This window comes from Anolis sagrei, chromosome 5, assembly GCF_037176765.1.
Source record: "Anolis sagrei isolate rAnoSag1 chromosome 5, rAnoSag1.mat, whole genome shotgun sequence".
NCBI lineage: Eukaryota > Metazoa > Chordata > Lepidosauria > Squamata > Dactyloidae > Anolis > Anolis sagrei.
In genome coordinates this window covers 195,218,024-195,237,342 of record NC_090025.1, presented here as the reverse complement: position 1 = coordinate 195,237,342, position 19,319 = coordinate 195,218,024, and the positions used below count along the sequence as shown (strand labels likewise).

Sequence of the window (19,319 nt, the reverse complement as noted above, 5' to 3'; positions counted from 1 at the left end):
CAGGCCTGCGAAGAAGGCGGGAGTGAGACCAGGGCCTCCCCAGATGATCTTAAATTCCTAGATCAGTGGTTCTCAACCTTCCGAATGCCGCGACCCCTAAAGTACAGTTCCTCATTTATTTATTTTTATTTATTTGGTGCATTTGTTAACCGCCGCTCTCAGCCCTAGGGCGACTCGCGGCGGTGTACAACATATAAAAAGCATATTTTACAATCAACTACAACGACAAAAACAACATATCACTAATACATTATCATTTAAATTACACTAAAAAATCCGCTTCGTCTTATCATAGAATCATAACCAGTCTCGTAGTCTATATTCCGTTCCAGTTGTCATTTCCAGTTGCTGTAGCATTTAGTTAAATGCCTTCTCGAATAGCCATGTTTTCAGGCTCTTCCGGAAGGACATAAGGGAGGGCGCCTGTCTGATGTCAACAGGGAGGGTGTTCCACAGCCGGGGGGCCACCACTGAGAAGGCCCTATCCCTCGTCCCCGCCAGGCGTGCCATGTTGTGGTGACCCCCAACCATAACATTTTCATTGCTACTTTGTAACTGTAATTTTGCTAATGGAAATATCTGATATGCAGGATGTATTTTCAAATTCCAGATACCCAATATGCCCAAATTTGAATATTGGTGGGGTTGGGGGCGGGGGATTGATTTTGTCATTTGGGAGCTGTAGTGGCTGGGATTTATAGTTCACCTCCAATTTATAGTTCACCTCCAATCAAAGACATTCTGAACACCACCAATGATGAAATTGAACCAAACTTGGCACACAGAACTCCCATGGCCAAGAGAAAATACTGGGAGGATCTGGTGGGCATTGACCTTGAATTTTTGGAGTTGTAGTTCACCTACATCCAGAGAGCACTGTGGACTCAAACAATGGTGGATCTGGACCAAACTTGGCACGAATACTCAATATGCTGAAATGTGAACACTGGAGGAGTTTGAGAAAAATAGACCTTGTCATTTGGGAGTTGCAGTTGCTGGGATTTCTAGTTCACCTACAATCAAAGAGCATTCTGAACCCCACCAACGATAGAATTGGACCAAACTTCCCACACAGAACCCATGACCAAGAGAAAATACTATGTTTTCTGATTGCCTTTGGTGACCCCTCTGACACTCCCTCGCGACCCCCACAGGGGTCCCGACCCCCAGGTTGAGAAACACTGTCCTAGATGGTTCACAAGGAGAGATACATTCACACACACACTCATTCATAGAAACATAGCTTAATTGTCCTGATTTTCAAGAAAAGAGAAACAGAGGACCCAAACAGTGACCTGTGTCCAGTCAGCCTGACATGAAGAATAGGACAGATTCTGGAGCAGATCATGAAGGAGGCAGTCTGCAGTCACTTAGAAAGGAATGCTGTGATCACTAAAAGTCAGCATGGATTTCTTACAAACAAGTCATGCCAGGCTCATTTCTCGATAGAGTTACAAGCTTAGTAGATGCAGGGAATGCCATTAAATAATTCAGAGTGTATATTGTGAGTGACTGAGAAGTAGCTGGCGTTTCCATTTTCTGACATGATGGATGCTTCATTCTCTCTCTAGGTCTGGAAAACTAATCAGCTCATATTACAACATTTCATGCTGGCCACTGTGGTATATTGGTAAGTACCTTGATTTCATTCTGCTTTGGAACCTCAGGATGCTTGAGGTGATTCAAAAATGGAATTTATCCAAATTATATAACTTTTCTGAGTAGGTGGCCTCTTGCTTTATTTTCCTAGTTTTATGATACAGTGCAACCCCCATATCTGTGGAGGAATACAATTCTGGAAACGTACAATAATAATAATAATAATAATAATAATAATAATACACTTTATTTATTACTGTTGCAACCCAGAGCAGGAAACGAGGCCCTAAGATAACCATCCACCACACTTAACTGGGAAAAAATAATCCTTTTTTATTGATGAAAAATGGTTACAAAATAAAGGAAAAATGCAAAGTCAATAGCCACAGCAAAATCGGCAAACATGAATGTCCATGAACAAGATCAAAAACCCAAAGCCACACTGTAAAATACTGGAACCTGTTAGCAATCCACTAACCATACTTGGTGTCCTAGAAATCTCTCAAGACGATGGCCAGAGGAACCGGGAGAACTGCCAAGGTCTTCATCAATCTAAAACGATGCCTGAACTGAGAAAGTCAGCCCAGCGGAAGGCACTTAAAGCCAAGGAATTGGTTTCGTGATACTCCTCCCTGCTTTGAAGCTCTTGTTTGTCTTTCTTTTAATCTGGAAGACCTTCGCAAGCTGAGTGATTCACTCCTGTCTTGCCAAATCTGGCCCCTTCTGTTCTCATTAAGGTTCCCAGGTGCAGAAGGGAGTGAAAGGTCATGGCTTCCCTCTGAAACATTCTCATGAACACTGGTACTTTCATTTTCCAAATCTACAGAAGTTTCTTCCTCACTAATTTCAGGAGCATTGACATCAAGAAGTACATTTTCATTAGCATCAGTAAATATATTTTCATTAGCATCAGGAGGTACAAACAGAGAATCAGGTTCAAACTCAGGCTGAACCCCAACAATAACCCGCCACCATCTCCCTAAAGGGGACTCGGGGCAGCTAACATGAGGCCAAGCCCAAAATAATACAACATAATAAACACACAATAACGAAATACATCATAACAAAATATGAAGTAACAAAATCAACAATATAAAACAGCATATTAAAACCTTCCTTCCTTCTCTCCCTCACCTTCTCTCCCTCTCCTCTCTCTCCTCCAGTGGTGCCATGGAAGCTGTTGACCTCCTTCCTTCCTTCCTTCCTTCCTTCCTTCTCTCCCTCTCCTTCTCTCTCTTGCTCTCCTCCAACGGTGGCATGCACCCCAAGCCGTGGCCCACAGGTTGGGAGCCACTGGTATAAATGGCTGCTGTACTCTTCTTGTTTTCTTCCAGAGCTGGCCTTTGCCTCGCTGTTCAGCCTCAACGCCTTATTTGATTTCTGGCGATACTTCAAGTACACCGTGGCCCCAACCAGCTTGGTGATGAGTCCTGGGCAGCAAACCGTCCTGGGTTTACAAAATGCAGGTAGGGGCCTTCTCTCCTATCATTCAAGAAACACATATTCTAGAAATAGGGCGTATTATTTACATAGACATCAATAGAAACACCTGACACTTTGGTGATGGGAATTCTTTATTTTGTGAACATTAATAAGGAACAACGGGAGTCGTTTCCTTACTTGAAATCAGACTCAGATCTGCAAGCCATTGCTGCTTATCTCCTGCCAGCGTTCTCTATACCCGGAAAGGTGTAAAGAACAGCCTGTGTATATGTGTTTTGTGTGTGTATATATTTGTGTATATGTGTATATATGTTTATTTGTGTGTATATTTGTGTGTACGTGAGTATATATTTGTGTATTTCTCTGTTTATATGTGTATATATGCATCGTGTGTATATGTGAGTGTATATATATTGTGTATGTGTGTATATGTGTGTAGGTGTATATGTATGTGTGTGTATATGTGTATATATTTGTGTGTGCTTGCGTATATATATGCATGTGTCTGTATGTGTGCATGTGTGTGTATATATACGTGTGTGTGTGTGTGTGTGTATGTATATGAGAATGTGGAGTCCCCAGTGGCGCAGTGGGTTAAAGCACTGAGCTGCTGAGCTTGTTGACCAAAAGGTCGCAGGTTCAATTCCGGGGAGCGGCGTGAGCTTCCGCTGTCAGCCCTAGCTTCTGCCAACCTAGCAGTTCGAAAATATGCAAATGTGAGTAGATCAATAGGTACTGCGGCGAGAAGGTAACAGCACTCCATGCAGTCATGCCAGCCACATGACCTTGGAGGTGTCTATGGACAACGCCGGCTCTTCGGCTTAGAAATGGAGATGAGCACCACACCCCATGACTGGACTTAATGTCAGGGGACAACCTTTTACCTTTTATATGAGAATGTATGTGTATGTGTATATGTATGTATGGTTTATTTTAGGGAGTTTTAAAGTCCGTTCTGCTGTTTTTGTGTATGTGTCTGTGTATTTTTAGGGGTGATGGACACTAATTGGACTATTAGGTGTATTGTGTCAAAATTCCATGTCAATCCATCCAGTGGTTTTTGTGTTATGTTTCTCCCACAAACGAGCTTTACATTTTTAGATTGAATTCACAGTCAGTTGTGATAGCAGTCATAGATAGTGGGTTCACGAGCGTGAAGAAGGAGGGAAAAGGGTTTGTTATGATGTTGTAATGTTCTTTCTTTTTTTTTTTTACTTATTGTAATACTTGTTTTTGTTTGTCACTGGTATGCATGCAATAAAAACAAATAATACGCAGTGGCTTTTGCAAAGGTGAACATGTTGTTTCACAAAGATTTTGCCAGCACCCTTTCTTACGTAAAGATCCCTCTCTCTTCCAGCGGTGCAGATCACTCCGGTGCACCAGCTGACCCCCAAGAAGACCCCTTCGTCCCCGCCGTCGCCCGCCATCCAGGGGCAGAGTGTGCTGAGCTACAGCCCTTCCCGCTCCCCCAGTGCCAGCCCCAAGTTCACCACCGGTTGCATGCCTGGATACAGCCCTCAGCTCCAGGGACTGTCCGGGGGCAGTACTTCCTACGCCACCGCTTTGACTTACTCCCCGGGAAGCAGCTACGGCAAGGTAGGACTCTCTCCCACTAAGCTCCCTCCTTTGGGGACAACTCATTTGCAAGGCCAAACAGGGCATAGGGTTACAACCTGTGTTAGACGGGGTTACACTCCCCCTGAAGACGCAGGTTCGCAGCTTGGGAGTGATCCTGGACTCATCGCTGAGCCTGGAACCCCAGGTCTCAGCCGTGGCCGGGAGAGCTTTTGCGCAATTAAAACTTACGCACCAGTTGCGCCAGTACCTTGGGAAGTCTGATCTGGCCACAGTGGTCCACGCTCTTGTTACATCCCGAATAGACTACTGCAACGCACTCCACGTGGGGTTGCCCTTGAAGACGGTTCGGAAACTTCAACTGGTCCAGCGAGTAGCAGCCAGGCTGCTCTCTGGAGCAACATACAGAGAGCACACCACCCCTCTGCTGTGTCAGCTCCACTGGCTGCCGGTTCAGTTCCAAGCCCAATTCAAGGTGCTGGTTTTGACCTACAAAACCCTGTACAGTTCCGGTCCAGTGTATTTGTCCGTACGTATCTCCCTCTACGTCCCACCATGGAATTTAAGATCATCTGAGGGGGCCCTGGTCCCGACCCCACCGCTTTCCCAAGTGAGGCTGGTGGGGACGAGGAGCAGGGCCTTCTCAGTGGTGGCCCCTCACCTGTGGAACTCACTCCCGGAGGATATCAGGGCATCGACATCCCTGTCCTTCAGGAAGAAGGTAAAGACTTGGTTGTGGAACCACGCCTTCGGGCAATCTGCTAACTAAGTAAAGACAACCAGACAAATAGGACCGACAGGACTGATAAATGCGGAATGGAAATTTTGAACTATGAGATAGCGAACATGTACCGGCAATAAAGAGTAATTGGTTTGTATGAAATTTTTATTGGTTTTATTGGTTTTATCAGTTATAGATGTAATGTATTATTGTTGATTGCTAATTTATGCTATTTTGTTTTATTACTGTTGTATGTTATGGGCATCTAATTGTGCCTTGGATGTGTAAGCCGCTCTGAGACCCCTTCGGGGTGAGAAGGGCGGGGTAAAAGTAAACCAAATAAATAAATAATAATAAATTTGCATGCAAATCTACACCAAGCATTGAACGCCTGCTCAAAGGCACAAAAAACAAATAATGCCCTCCAGGTGTTTTGGACTCCCAACTCCCACAACCTATATAAATAAAAATATAATGTTTGTTTGTAGGATTAACAACTCAAAAACACTGGACGAATTGACACCAAATTTGAACACAATGCACCTATCAGGCCAACAAGTGACCATCACCCATAGAAGCACTGAAAAACACAGCCGAAGAAACTTAAAAATCCAAAAAAACATTACAATTCATGCACAAAACCACATGCAGTGTTCCCTCGATATATCGTGGTTTGCTTATTGCGGACTTATTGCTGTTTCACATTTTTAAACATTATAATCTTTGCAACCAGCCCTGCTTATCGTGATTGATGATTGTGATTTTATATTGTACTATGTCCCCATTTTGTATTATTATTATTATTATTATTATTATTATTATTTTCATTATACTTTATTAATGTATTATTTTATGTTGCATATCAGTGTTTCTCCACCTTCCTAATGCCGCGACCCCTTAATACAGTTCCTCATGTTGTAGTGACCCCCAACAATAACATTATTGTTGCTACTTCAAATTGCTACTGTTATGATGTAAATATCTGATATGCAGGATGCATTTTCATTCACTGGACTAAATTTGGCACAAATACCTGATTTTGTAATTTGGGAGTTGTAGTTGCTGGGATTTATAGTTCACCTACAATCAAAGAGCATTCTGAACTCCACCAATGATGGAATTGAACCAAACTTAGTACACAGAACTCCCATGACCAACAGAAAATACTGGAAGGGTTTATTATTATTATTATTATTATTATTATTATTATTATTAACTTTATTTGTACCCCGCAGGCATCTCCCGAGGGACTCGATGCGGCTTACACAGGCCGAAGCCTCAGAACACAATACAGCAAAACATAACACAACAATAAAACAAAAGCAAATCAAAATAGTTAAGCAGAATAACAACACTAGTAACAATACATCAGGACAGTTAAAAACTGGGCCGGCCAGAGCAGTGGGTACAGGGTTAAAAGTGCTGAAATGGCAGGAGGAACATAGGATTAGAATAGTGCGGTGTGCAGCAATCTTAATTATACTAAAGTGCTTCTAGGACTTGGGATGGGGAATTCCTAATCTGAGAAGGCACATCGGAACAGACAAATTTTTAGATTCTTTCTGAAAACTGCTAAAGTAGGGGCCTGTCGAAGATCTTTTGGAAGGGCGTTCCAAAGTCGGGGGGCCGCCACAGAAAAGGCCCTGTCCCGTGTCCCCACCAAGCGCGCTTGCGACGTGGGTGGGATCACGAGCAGGGCCTCCCCAGATGACCGGAGTGAGCGTGTGGGTTCGTAGATGGAGATGTGGTCGCGCAGGTAGGGTGGTCCCAAACCGTTCAGGGCTTTGTAGGTGAGCACCTGCACCTTAAATTGGGCTCGGAAAATAAATGGCAGCCAGTGGAGCTCCTTAAACAGAGGGGTTTGGTGGGCATTGAACTTGACTTTTGGAGTTGTAGTTCACCAACACCCAGAGAGCACTGTAGAGTCAAACAATGATGGGTATGGACCAAACTTGGCATGTATACTCAACATGCCCAAATGTAAACACTGGTGGATTTTAGGGAAAGTAGTCCTTGACATTTGGGAGTTGTAGTTGCTGGGATTTATAGTTCACCTATAATTAAAGAGCATTCTGAACCCCACCAATGACAGAATTGGGTCAAACTTCCCACACAGAACCCCCATGACAAACAGAAAAGACAGTGTTTTCTGATGGTCCTTGGCGACCCCTCTGATACCCCCTCATGACCCCCAGGTTGAGAAATGCTGTTGTATAGCCTTATGTTTTCCATTTCTTCCCTCCTTCCAACACAGGCCCTGCCTTTCAGCCCTTCGCCAGGCACTCCTCCCTCTTTCCCCACCAGCATTGGGCCCATGGACAGCAGCGGGACACGGTCGCGGTACCGCTCCTCGCCCACCGTCTACAATTCCCCGGCCGGCAAGGAAGACTACATGACGGACCTCAAGTCCCTGGACACCTTCCTTCGGAGCGAGGAAGAGAAACAGCACAGGGTGCAGCTGGGTACCCTCCTTAAATTTGTTGTCTTTTGCATCGTGAAAAACCTCCAGCAGTGAAAGATATTGATAGAGTTGTTGTTACTTCTGAAGAGAGAGACAGATGTCGAGATATATGTAAACATAGATATATAGAGCTTGCAAATATTACAGGGGGAAATGCACACACAAATATATATAGACATGTCTAGAAAGATATGAATATAGATATTTAGAGCTTGCAAATATTTCAGGAAGGAAATACACACACACACAGAGACAGATGTCTAGATATATGTAAACATAGATATATAGAGCTTGCAAATATTACAGGGGGAAATGCACACACAAATATATATAGACATGTCTAGAAATATATGAATATAGATATATAGAGCTTGCAAATATGTATTTCAGGAAGGAAATACACACACAGAGAGACAGATGTCTAGATATATGTAAACATAGATATATAGAGCTTGCAAATATTACAGGGGGAAATGCACACACAAATATATATAGACATGTCTAGAAAGATATGAATATAGATATATAGAGCTTGCAAATATTTCAGGAGGGAAATGCACACACACACATACACAGACGGATGTCTAGATATATGTAAACATAGATATATAGGGCTTGCAAATATTGCAGGAGGGAAATGCACATCTAGAGAGAGGATTTGCAAACGTTTTAGTGGGAAACGTGTATGTGAAATTAGTATATGTAATTATAGATCTATATCTAGCTCTGCATAATTATATAGGCATTGAATGTTTGCCTGTTACTTTGTTGGAATCCGGCCTGAGTCTCCATGGGGAGATAGGGCAGGATACAAATGAAGTTTTATTATTATTTGAAACACAACAAGATGAGTCCACAGCAAACAGGATCACTCTCTGGCTGTTGTATTGGATCACATGTCAGACCCTTCCCAAGTGTCTAGGACTGTGTGATGTATCGGCGAATAATGCGTGCAGACCCCATTAAGGTGGCCTTTTGCAGCTGGCAGATAGTAATCTTGTCAACGCTGATTGTGTTTAAGTGCAGGCCATCTTGACTGGCTTGTGCCAGAGTCTTGTTGTTGTTGTTGTTGTTGTTGTGGTGTGTATTTTTAATCACTGGACAGGGCACATTTTGGTGCCTCAAATGTTAGCCCTGTTTCTGGGTCCATTTGACCCAATTGTGTTTAAGTGCAGGCCAATGTCTTTAGGCACTGCACCCAGTGTGCCGATCACTGGGACCACCTTGACTGGCTTGTGCCAGAGTCTTGTTGTTGTTGTTGTTGTTGTTGTTGTTGTTGTTGTTGTGTGTATTTTTAATCACTGGACAGGGCACATTTTGGTGCCTCAAATGTTAGCCCTGTTTCTGGGTCCATTTGACCTAATTGTGTTTAAGTGCAGGCCAAGGTCTTTAGGCACTGCACCCAGTGTGCCGATCACTGGGACCACCTTGACTGGCTTGTGCCAGAGTCTTGTTGTTGTTGTTGTTGTTGTTGTTGTTGTTGTTGTGTGTATTTTTAATCACTGGACAGGGCACATTTTGGTGCCTCAAATGTTAGCCCTGTTTCTGGGTCCATTTGACCCAATTGTGTTTAAGTGCAGGCCAAGGTCTTTAGGCACTGCACCCAGTGTGCCGATCACTGGGACCACCTTGACTGGCTTGTGCCAGAGTTTCTGCAGTTTGATCTTTAAATCCTCATATTGTGTCAGCGTTTCCAGTTGTTTCTCTTCAATCCTGCTGCAACATTGACAATCCATACATTGTACTTTAACACAATCGGGTCAGGAGTATTGTGCTCCAAAACTCTGTCTGTCTGAATTTGGAAGTCCCGGAGTACTAAATAATAATAGTTCTAATAATAAAGACAAAGTTGTTGTTATTATTATTATTATTATTATTATCCCCGGAGAGACTCAGGGTGGATTCCAAATATAAAAGGCAAACATTGAATGCCGGAACATGACAACAAATACACCCAGAGTAACGAAATTTGGCAACCCAACGTTCACAGATTCTGTTTGCACGACCCACCAGAGTTTTGATTGTGCTCCTTTTTTGTCCTGGATGATGATTGGAGTTTTTGTGTAGCTATCTATCTGTGTGTGTGAGCTTTCTGTATACTGTGAGGACCAATTGTTGATTTGGTTTGCGGGTTACTAAAACATCTAGAAATTGCATTTTCCCTTCATTTTCTTTTGGGATGGACTGTGTTTGACTCTTTACTGGTCTCTCTCGAGTCCTGCCAGCCTCACTTTTGTGTCTTTTCTGACCCCATCGTTTGCAGGGAGCTCCGACTCCAGTTCCCCGTCCAGCAGCCCGAGCTTTTGGAGCTACAGCCGCTCGGTGGCCGACGGCGCGCAGATGCTGCGGAAGTTCCAGTACCAGCCGGCCTGCCGCTCCCAGGCCCCTTCGGCCCACAAGGACGAGGCCGATCTCAGTTCCAAGCAGGCGGCAGAGGAGGTGAGCTGTCTATTGACTAGAATGGCTTTATTGCCGTTGTGCGGTTATGCAATAGATTGTCCAAAATTATAAAAGTTGTGACAATAGCTATGCTTGATCAGCACCAGCACTCCACTAAGCAGAGGCTGGATGGCCATCTGTCAGGGGTGATTTGAATGCAATATTCCTGCTTCTTGGCAGAATGGGGTTGGACTGGATGGCCCATGAGGTCTCTTCCAACTCTTGGATTCTATGATTCTATGATTCTGCAGGGATTCAACTTACTGTCTTCCTGCTTGGCTGAAGGGGGAGGGACTAGATGCCCTTTGGGGTCCCTTCCAGTAAATTAGATGGTCAAGAGATCACTGCCGGGCCTCTGGTTGAGAACTATGTATATTTGGGCTTTTCTGGTCCACACCAGCCCAATGACCTCATCTGAATGTTTTGTTTAGATTTATGTTATTTTAGAATTTTGTCTCATTACATGTAGTTTAATTTATTGATGTCAGGTTTTATTTATTTATTTACAGTATTTATATTCCGCCCTTCTCACCCTGCAGGGGACTTGGGGTGGATTACAATGCATATAGACATGACAAACATGCCATAGACATACAACATATATAGACCAACACAGAGGCAATTTAACATTCCAGCTTTCCGTCTTCATGAGGGTATGCTCGATTCCGGCCAGAGGGGGAGCTGCTGCTTCCTCTTCGTGGAGTCTGTGAAAGACGCACATAATGGGCTTACTTTCTGCGCATGCGCAGCTGTTTAGAACCTTCTAGTATCTTGTATTAGAAACATTTTGGCGGACGCCCCGCCCACTCTCCCCAATACTATAAATACCCAAGGCGGGAGCCTCGGCTTAGTTCCTTTTTCCGCCGCTGCTGCTTCACTGTTCACTTGTGACACTGAGTCCTTGATGGAGTACTTCCTCATTCTTATTCACGCTGCTGGAAGGTTTATGGTGTCGTAAGTTAGTTAAATTAGCCTCCCCACATAAAGCGGTACCTAAATTTCCTACTTGACAGATGCAACTGTCTTTTGGGCTGCATAGGTCAACAGCAAGCTAGACTTTTAATGGTTGGATAATGATTTAATGCAGCTGGCTACTAACTAGCTGCGCCACAGCCCAATCCTTTTATTGATGTTAGGTTTTAATTTGATGTTAAGTTTTAATGTTACTTTTATATGTGTGGTTTTTCTGGGATTTTATTTTATCATGTGTTTTATGTAGGCATTGAATGTTTACCATTGTTATGTTGGAATCCGCCCTGATTCCCCTTGAGGACATATGTAGGGCGGAATACAAATGAAGTATTATTATTATATTATTACTAGGTGTACCCGCCACGAGTTGCTGTGGCCAACCTTCCCTCCCACTTTCTCTCTTTCCTTCCTTCCTTCCTTCCTTCCTTCCTTCCCTCTTTCCTTCCTTCCTTCCCTTTTTTCTTTCCTTCTCTCCTTCCTTCCTTCCTTCCTTCCTTCTTTATGTATTTATTTATTTATTTACTTTATTTGTATACCACACTCTCTCAGCCCGTAGGCGACTCAGTGTGGTTTACAACCAGGTCAATATACAAAGTGCACAACATTAGCATTAGCATTTAAAAACAGTAACTAGAGCAACTAAATCACATAACAATACATCAGTACATCAATATAACAATAATACATCCATATAACTAATCCATCACGTCTCATCAATAAAGTCATAATCTGATCTCCTCGTCCATTATTCCAAGTTCCAATCTCAATCAATTGATTGCACTGCTTAATTAAACGCCTGTTCAAAGAGCCAGGTCTTCACTCTTCTCCTTCCTTCCTTCCTTCTCTTCCTCTTCCCTTCCTGTCCTCTTTTTCTTCCCTTCCTCTTTCTTCTCTTTCTTCCTTCTCTAACTGTTTTTGGACTGCAACTCCCAGCAGTCCTCCTGATCAATCTACCTACCTATCTATCTCTAATCTATCTATCTATCTTATCTATCTGGAGGATTGCTGGGAGTTGCAATTCAGGAATAGGAAATGGTAAATATGCAGGGATTGGGATGCTCTCAAAGAAATCTAAGGCGAAGAAAGCTTGCAACTTGGAAGCAGGGCATTTGGAGCATCCTCCTCTCCTAAAGGGCCTGGTCTAGGAGATGCTGGGAGCTGTAGTCCGGAAGCAAATGTGGATAAGCTATTGTGTGTTTTGTTTGCCAGGGGGAGTCATTTTTCGTATGCGCTGTAGCATCTTTTTGCTTTTTTAGGCTTTTTAAGTCCCTTCCGCCATGTTTTTCAGTGCTTTTATGAATGATGGTCACTCGTTGTCCTGAGAGGTATCCAAATTTGGTGTCAATTCGTCCAGTGGTTATGTTAAAATCCCACAAACGAACATTACATTTTTATTTATATAGATTACCAGCCACCCCCCGCCACATGTTGCTGTGGCCCAGTCTGTGTATATGTCTTTTTGTGTGTGTATATATTTATTTATTTTATTTATTTATTTATTACTTGCACTTATTTACCGCCACTCTCAGCCCAGGGGGCGACTCGTGGCGGTGAACAACAACATAGAAAAGACAATTTACAGTAATCAGAACAATACATAACATGCTACTACTACTTGACATATACTTATACTAAAAATCCGCTTCGTCATATCATGGGTCATAGTCAGTCTCATAGTCGTGGTCCATTCCGGTCATCATTGCCAAGATATAGCACTCAGTTAAAGGCCAACTCGAAGAGCCATGTTTTCAGGCTCTTACGAAAGGCCATAAGGGAGGGTGCCTGTCTAACTTCAGCAGGGAGGGCGTTCCACAGCCGGGGGGCCACCACCGAGAAGGCCCGCTCTCTCGTCCCCGCCAGGCGTGCCTGTGAGGCAGACGGGATCGAGAGAAGGGCCTCCCCGGATGATCTCAAGGTCCTCGTGGGCTCGTAGGCCAAGATGCGGTCTGCAAGGTATTTTGGGCCGGAACCGTTTAGGGCTTTGTAGGATAGTACCAGCACCTTAAATTGGGCCCGGTAGCAAATCGGCAGCCAGTGGAGCTGGGACAGCAGGGGCGTTGTGTGCTCCCTACGCCCTGCTCCTGTTAACAACATGGCTGCCGCGCGCTGGACTAGCTGGAGCTTCCGGGCCGTTTTCAAGGGCAGCCCCACGTAGAGAGCGTTGCAGTAGTCGAGGCGGGATGTGACCAAAGCGTGTACCACCGTGGCCAAGTCAGACTTCCCAAGATACGGGCGCAGCTGGCGCACGAGCCTGAGCTGTGCAAATGCTCCCCTGGTCACCGCTGAAACCTGGGGATCCAGGCTCAGCGACGAGTCCAGGGTCACACCCAAGCTGCGAACCTGAGCCTTCAAGGGGAGTGCGACCCCGTCCAGCACAGGCTGTAACCCTATACCCTGTTCGGCCTTGCGACTGACCAGGAGTACCTCTGTCTTGTCTGGATTTAATTTCAGTTTGTTCGCCCTCATCCAGACCATTACAGCGGCCAGGCACCGGTTCAGGACTTCGACGGCCTCCTTAGTAGCAGGTGGGAAGGAGTGACAGAGTTGGACATCATCTGCGTACAGATGACACCGCACCCCGAAACTCCGGATGATCTCACCCAGCGGCTTCATGTAGATGTTAAACAGCATGGGGGACAGGATGGAGCCCTGAGGAACCCCACAGGTCAAAGGCTGTGGTGTTGAACAGGAGTCCCCCAATAACACCTTCTGGGTACGGCCCTCCAGAAATGACCGGAGCCACTGCAAAGCAGTGCCCCCGAGACCCATCTCTGCAAGGCGCCCCAGAAGAATACCGTGGTCGACGGTATCGAAGGCCGCTGAAAGGTCCAGGAGCACCAACAGGGACACACTCCCCCTGTCTAGCTCCCGGCGCAGATCATCGACTAAGGCGACCAAGACCGTCTCGGTACCATGTCCCGGTCTGAAACCAGACTGTGCCGGATCCAGATAATCCGTGTCTCTCAAGAATACCTGGAGTTGTGAGGCCACCACGCTTTCCATGACTTTGCCCAAGTAGGGAAGATTGGAAACAGGCTGAAAGTTTTCGAATTTGGTGGGGTCCAGTGATGGCTTCTTCAACAGCGGCTTTATAATAGCCTGTTTTAGGCTCGCTGGAATCTTGCCTTCCCGAAGGGAGGCATTCACCACCACCGTTACCCACTCGGCCAATCCCCCTCTGGCCTCCTTCAGAAGCCAGGATGGGCAGGGGTCTAGGATGGACGTGGTGGGCCTCATTCCTCCAAGTATCTTGTCCACATCCTCGGGCTTCACAAACTGAAAAGAATCCAACAAAATAGGACAAGCAGGTGCTTGTGTCACATCCACAGAGACTGCACTTAATGTGGCGTCCAGCTCAGAGCGGATCAAAGCGACTTTGTCTGCAAAGAACCGAGCAAATGCTTCACAGCGCGTGACCGAATTGTCAGGGCTCCCACCTGAGGTAGGGGGAGTTAAAAGACCTCTGACAATCCGAAACAGCTCCGCCGGACGGTTCTTTGCAGACGCAATAGTAGCCGCAAAGAAAGTTTTCTTTGCGGCTTTTATTGCCGCGGCATATGCCCTTAGAAAGGACACAAACCGTGTTCGATTTGGCTCGCTTGGGTCCGAGCGCCACACGCTCTCTAGTACCCTCTTCCTTCGCTTCATCGCTGCCAGCTCCTCAGTGAACCAAGGGGCTGGTTTAGCTCGGTTACTCGAGAGGGGACGTTCCGGAGCGATCCTGTCAATTGCCCTGGTCATCTCCCCATTCCAGAGAGCGACCAAGGCCTCGACATGGTCACCTACCGAGGTGGCGGGAAAATCCCCAAGAGCCGTCAGGAATCCATTCGGATCCATAAGCCTCCTGGGGCGGACCTTCTTAATGGGCCCTCCACCTCTGCAGAGGTTAGGGGGCGCAGTGAGCCTAAATCTGATCAAGAAGTGGTCGGTCCATGGCAACGGAGAGATAGACAGCTCCTCCACACCGCCACCCTGCTCCCATCCCTGGCAGAAGACCAAGTCCAATGTGTGTCCAGCACAGTGGGTGGGGCCAGTTATCCGTTGGGACAGCTCCATGGTTGCCATGGCGGACATGAAGTCCTGAGCCGCTCCTGTGAGGGTTGCCTCGGCATGGATGTTGAAGTCCCCCAGCACAAGGAGCTGTTGGGACTCCACCGCCAGGCTCGAGACCACCCCCGCTAGCTCAGGTAGGGAGACTGTAGTGCAGCGAGGTGGACGGTACACTAGCAGAATCCCTATTCTGTCCCGGTCACCCACCCTCAGGTGGACGCATTCAAAATTTGTGGTCTGCGGGATGGGGCTCCTGGTCAGATGGATGGAATCTCTATAGACCACTGCGACCCCGCCTCCCCGTCCTCCGGCTCTTGGTTGGTGTTGCACGGAGAAACCTGGAGGGCAAAGCTGGGAGAGATTTACGCCCCCAGCTTCATCCAACCAGGTCTCCGTGATGCACGCCAGATCTGCCCGCTCCTCCAGGATTAAATCCTGGATCCAGGTCGTTTTTCCGTTGACAGATCTGGCGTTCAACAACACCACCTTCAAGCCGGAGGGTCCGCTCACCTGGTTACACCAATTTACCTTAGGAGACCGATTGGGGGTTGTTAATATGGATAAGCGTTCCGAATTAGGCCGAATTTGAGGTCTCCTTTTTCCGCATCTCCTCCTTCCCACCACGACCTCTATGGGGGCCCCTCGGCTAGTGGAAGACCTCCCCCCCTCCATGCCGCCATCCATAGTCAAGAAATTGCTTTCTACTTTGCTCGTTGTTAGATTTTTTGGTTCTTGCCAACATCCTCTCTCCCCCTCCCCCTCCCTCCCTATCCCATTTTCGTTCGCAGGCTCCAACCCACCTCCTTTTTTGCCCCCTCCGCTACACAGAAGTAACAGGGACAGTACATAAATGGGGATGGGGAACCACATGGATAGCAGCAATACAGATGGTGGTGGTGTTCCAGCCACACCAATGGGCTAGATCTTAAAGTGCAAGTTTTTAAATGCAGCCCTGTCTATAGTAGTATTTAATCAACAGCAGACACTACGTGCTGTCGGGCACAATCATAAAGTGCTAGGTCTAAAGTGCTCTATTCGACAATAATTAAAGTGCGGCACGGAGGGATGGGGAAGGGGCAAAAGTGCTGGTGCAATCTAGCAGCAGGCGGCAGGCGCCTAAAGTGCTCTATTATGTTCTCACCATATTGGTACAAATGACAACCAGGAATATACTAAGTTGGTAGTATATATTACCCTCCAATGGGGATGAAAGTGATGGCAAATTAGTTAACTATTGATATGATCCCCGGTGGAATCTTTAGACGGTTGGTATACAAGCGGATGGGGCTTCCAGAGGTGACAACTCAGCGGTGGGCAGCACAGATGGTCAATCAAACTCTCATTCAGTATGTATCAATATAGGGGGCTGGCTTAAAGGTCTATTAAGGCTAGCACCAAAGGTCTACACACTACTGAGGCCAGCACAAGAGGTCTACACAATATTAAGGCACATACAAAGGTTCTACACAATATTAGTCAACGCTGAAACGATGAAACTCTAGAAGATCCAGCAGTGGTGGCAAAGGTGAAATCTAGCAGCGATGACAAGGCGGCGGGCCAAATGGTGGTGGCCGCGATGGAAGGCGGCAGCGATGGCCCAGCGGCGGCCCAGCAGCTGCAGCGGTAGCGATGGAAAGGCGGCGATGGTGAGGCGAGGCGCCAAGATGGCGGCCGCAACAGCCGCGGCGTTCTCCGTGCCCTGGCTTGGCCCAACGGCCCCAGCGGTGGACCGGTCGCAGCAGCGGCAGCGATGGTGAAGGCGGGGCGCCAAGATGGCGGCCTCAGCGGCCGCGACGCTCTCCGTGGCCCAGCAGTGGTCCGGTCGTACCGGCGGCGGTGAGGGGACGGCGGCGGCGATGGAGAAGCGGGACGCCCTGGCTTGGCCCTGGCCCCAGCGGTGGTCCGGTCGCAGCGGCAGCGGTGAAGGGACGGCGGCGGCAATGGAAAAGCGAGACGCAAGATGGCGGCCGCAGATGTAGAGCTTTATAGATGTAGAGGCCTCCTTGCAGATTGCTGAGTCACACCCCACTGGAGGAGGCCTGGGCTGCTGGCTACTCACAAGGAGTCCTGGGAGCAGGCTGGAGATCTTTATTGCCCCTTTGCAGCAAGCACAGCAGACTATATGTGGTTTTGCGCATATGTTGTAATGTATTTTTTAATATATTTTTTTTGGCATTTTAAGTCCCTTTTGCTGTGTTTTTCAGTGTTTTTATGAGCAATGGTCACTTGTTGGCCTGATAGTTGTATTTTGTCCAAATTTACTGTCAATTCCTCCAGTGGTTTTTGAGTTATGTTAATCCCACAAATGAATATTACATTTTTATTTATATAGATTATTTTTGAACGGAGACTGGATGGCTCTCTGTTGGGAGGGTACGACTGCGTTTTCTTGCCTGGCAAGACTAGATGCCCTTAAAAGGTCTCATATTCCGCCTCCCCCTCTCCCAGGTGTGGCCGGGGCTACTCTGGTCTACTTTCACATAGTGCTAATCACAAAACCACACTTGGAGGACCTTGAGTTGTAGAAGTTGAATTCCAAAACACCTGGAGGACCTTGAGATTTAAAGCTCTTTATGAAACTCTTTCTACCTTTCGACTCAATTATTGACCCATCCTTTTTTTTTTCCCTTTTGCGGTCCAGGTTTGGGCCCGTGTCTCCATGAGCCGGCAGCTGCTTGACCACATGGACACTTGGACGGCCAAATTCCGCAATGTAAGTCTTAGGACGAAAGGGGTCATTTGTGCCACTGAAAGCTTGGCTCTGGAAACGTGGTCAAAGGGGGGACAGAAGACTCTTGTTCAGCCTGGATCAACATTGTCCTTCCCTCCAGGTGTTTTGGACTTCAGCTCCCACAATTCCTAACAGCCAGTAGACTGTTAGGAATTGTGGGAATTGAAGTCCAAAACACCTGGAGAGAGAGCCAAAGTTAGCCTGGGCCTGCTCTTTTGTGGGTTTCTTTTAGCATTTTACCTTCCACTTTATATGCAACAAATTGTTTTCTTCTGCTTCTTCTAACATTTACAAATGGGGATCCTAACTTTCTATGCCTCCAAAACTGTATGTAAAGTCTTTCCTTTTCCATTAGACATATGCACACACACAGAGGTGGCCTTAGGTAATTGTCAACGCTAAGCAAACAGTATTTTGCCCCCCCCCCCCCAACCAATATATTTTCTGTTCATCGTGGGAGTTCTGTGTGCCATATTTGCTTCATTGGGGGAGTTCAGAATGCTCTTTGATTGTAGGTGAACTATATATCCCAGTAACTACAACTTGCATATGTCAAGGTCTATTTTCCCCCAAGAGCACCTCAAGAGCGCCCCTGGGCAGAATCAACTATACTGCAAATGCTTACTTTGCGTAATGGTTGAGCCGCCCCCGCACACACACCTATATATACATACACAAGCTGTACCCGGCCACATGTTGCTGTGGCCCTCAGAAAACAGAGGATTTGCAGACATGAAGCAATCTGGGCTAGGGAACTCCTCCCACCAAAGGTTTCCTGCTGGCTAGTAGAAGCCAGGCTGTTAAGATGCAAGGTGGCATGGAAAATAAAGTAATGAGAAGCAGCCACTGAAGCTTCAAGGCTTTTCAGTTATATTCATGCTGGCCAAAACACTCAAAAAGCCTCTTTGAAACAGAGGCTGGGTGGCCATCTGTTGGGGCTGCTTTGAATGTGATTTTCCTGTTTTTCACAGAATGGGGTTGGTCTGAATGGCCCATCAGGTGTCTCCCAACTCTAGGGCTCTCTGATTCTATATTCTTCTCTTCCCTTCACCAGTTTCCCCCTTTCTTTTTTCCTTCCTTCCTTCCTTCCTTCCTTCCTTCCTTCCTCTCCTCTCCTCTCCTCTCCTCTCCTCTCCTCTCCCATCCCTGCCTCCTTTCCCTTCCTTCCTCTTTCTTTCCTTCTACCTTTTCTTCCATTCATAATCTTATCTTCTCTTCACCAATCCTTTTCTTCCTTTCTTCTCTCCTTTCTCTTTCTTTCCCCCCTTCCTCCGGGACAATTCGTAAGGGTTTTTAAAGGGGTTTTTTTTGGGGGGGGGGGGGGT

General features: G+C 46.4%; 1 protein-coding gene across 2 annotated transcripts in view; it reads left to right on the top strand.

Moving 5' to 3' along the window:
• TMEM209 (transmembrane protein 209) overlaps positions 1-19,319 on the top strand; it is a 49,370-nt gene that overhangs the window by 5,053 nt on the left and 24,998 nt on the right. For both annotated transcript variants that reach the window (XM_067469374.1, XM_067469375.1), the window contains exons 3-8: positions 1,572-1,630; positions 2,934-3,065; positions 4,403-4,641; positions 7,596-7,803; positions 10,066-10,241; positions 17,905-17,976. In XM_067469374.1, coding sequence (XP_067325475.1) covers positions 1,572-1,630; positions 2,934-3,065; positions 4,403-4,641; positions 7,596-7,803; positions 10,066-10,241; positions 17,905-17,976 — 886 coding nt within the window. The remainder of the gene's footprint in view (positions 1-1,571; positions 1,631-2,933; positions 3,066-4,402; positions 4,642-7,595; positions 7,804-10,065; positions 10,242-17,904; positions 17,977-19,319) is intronic.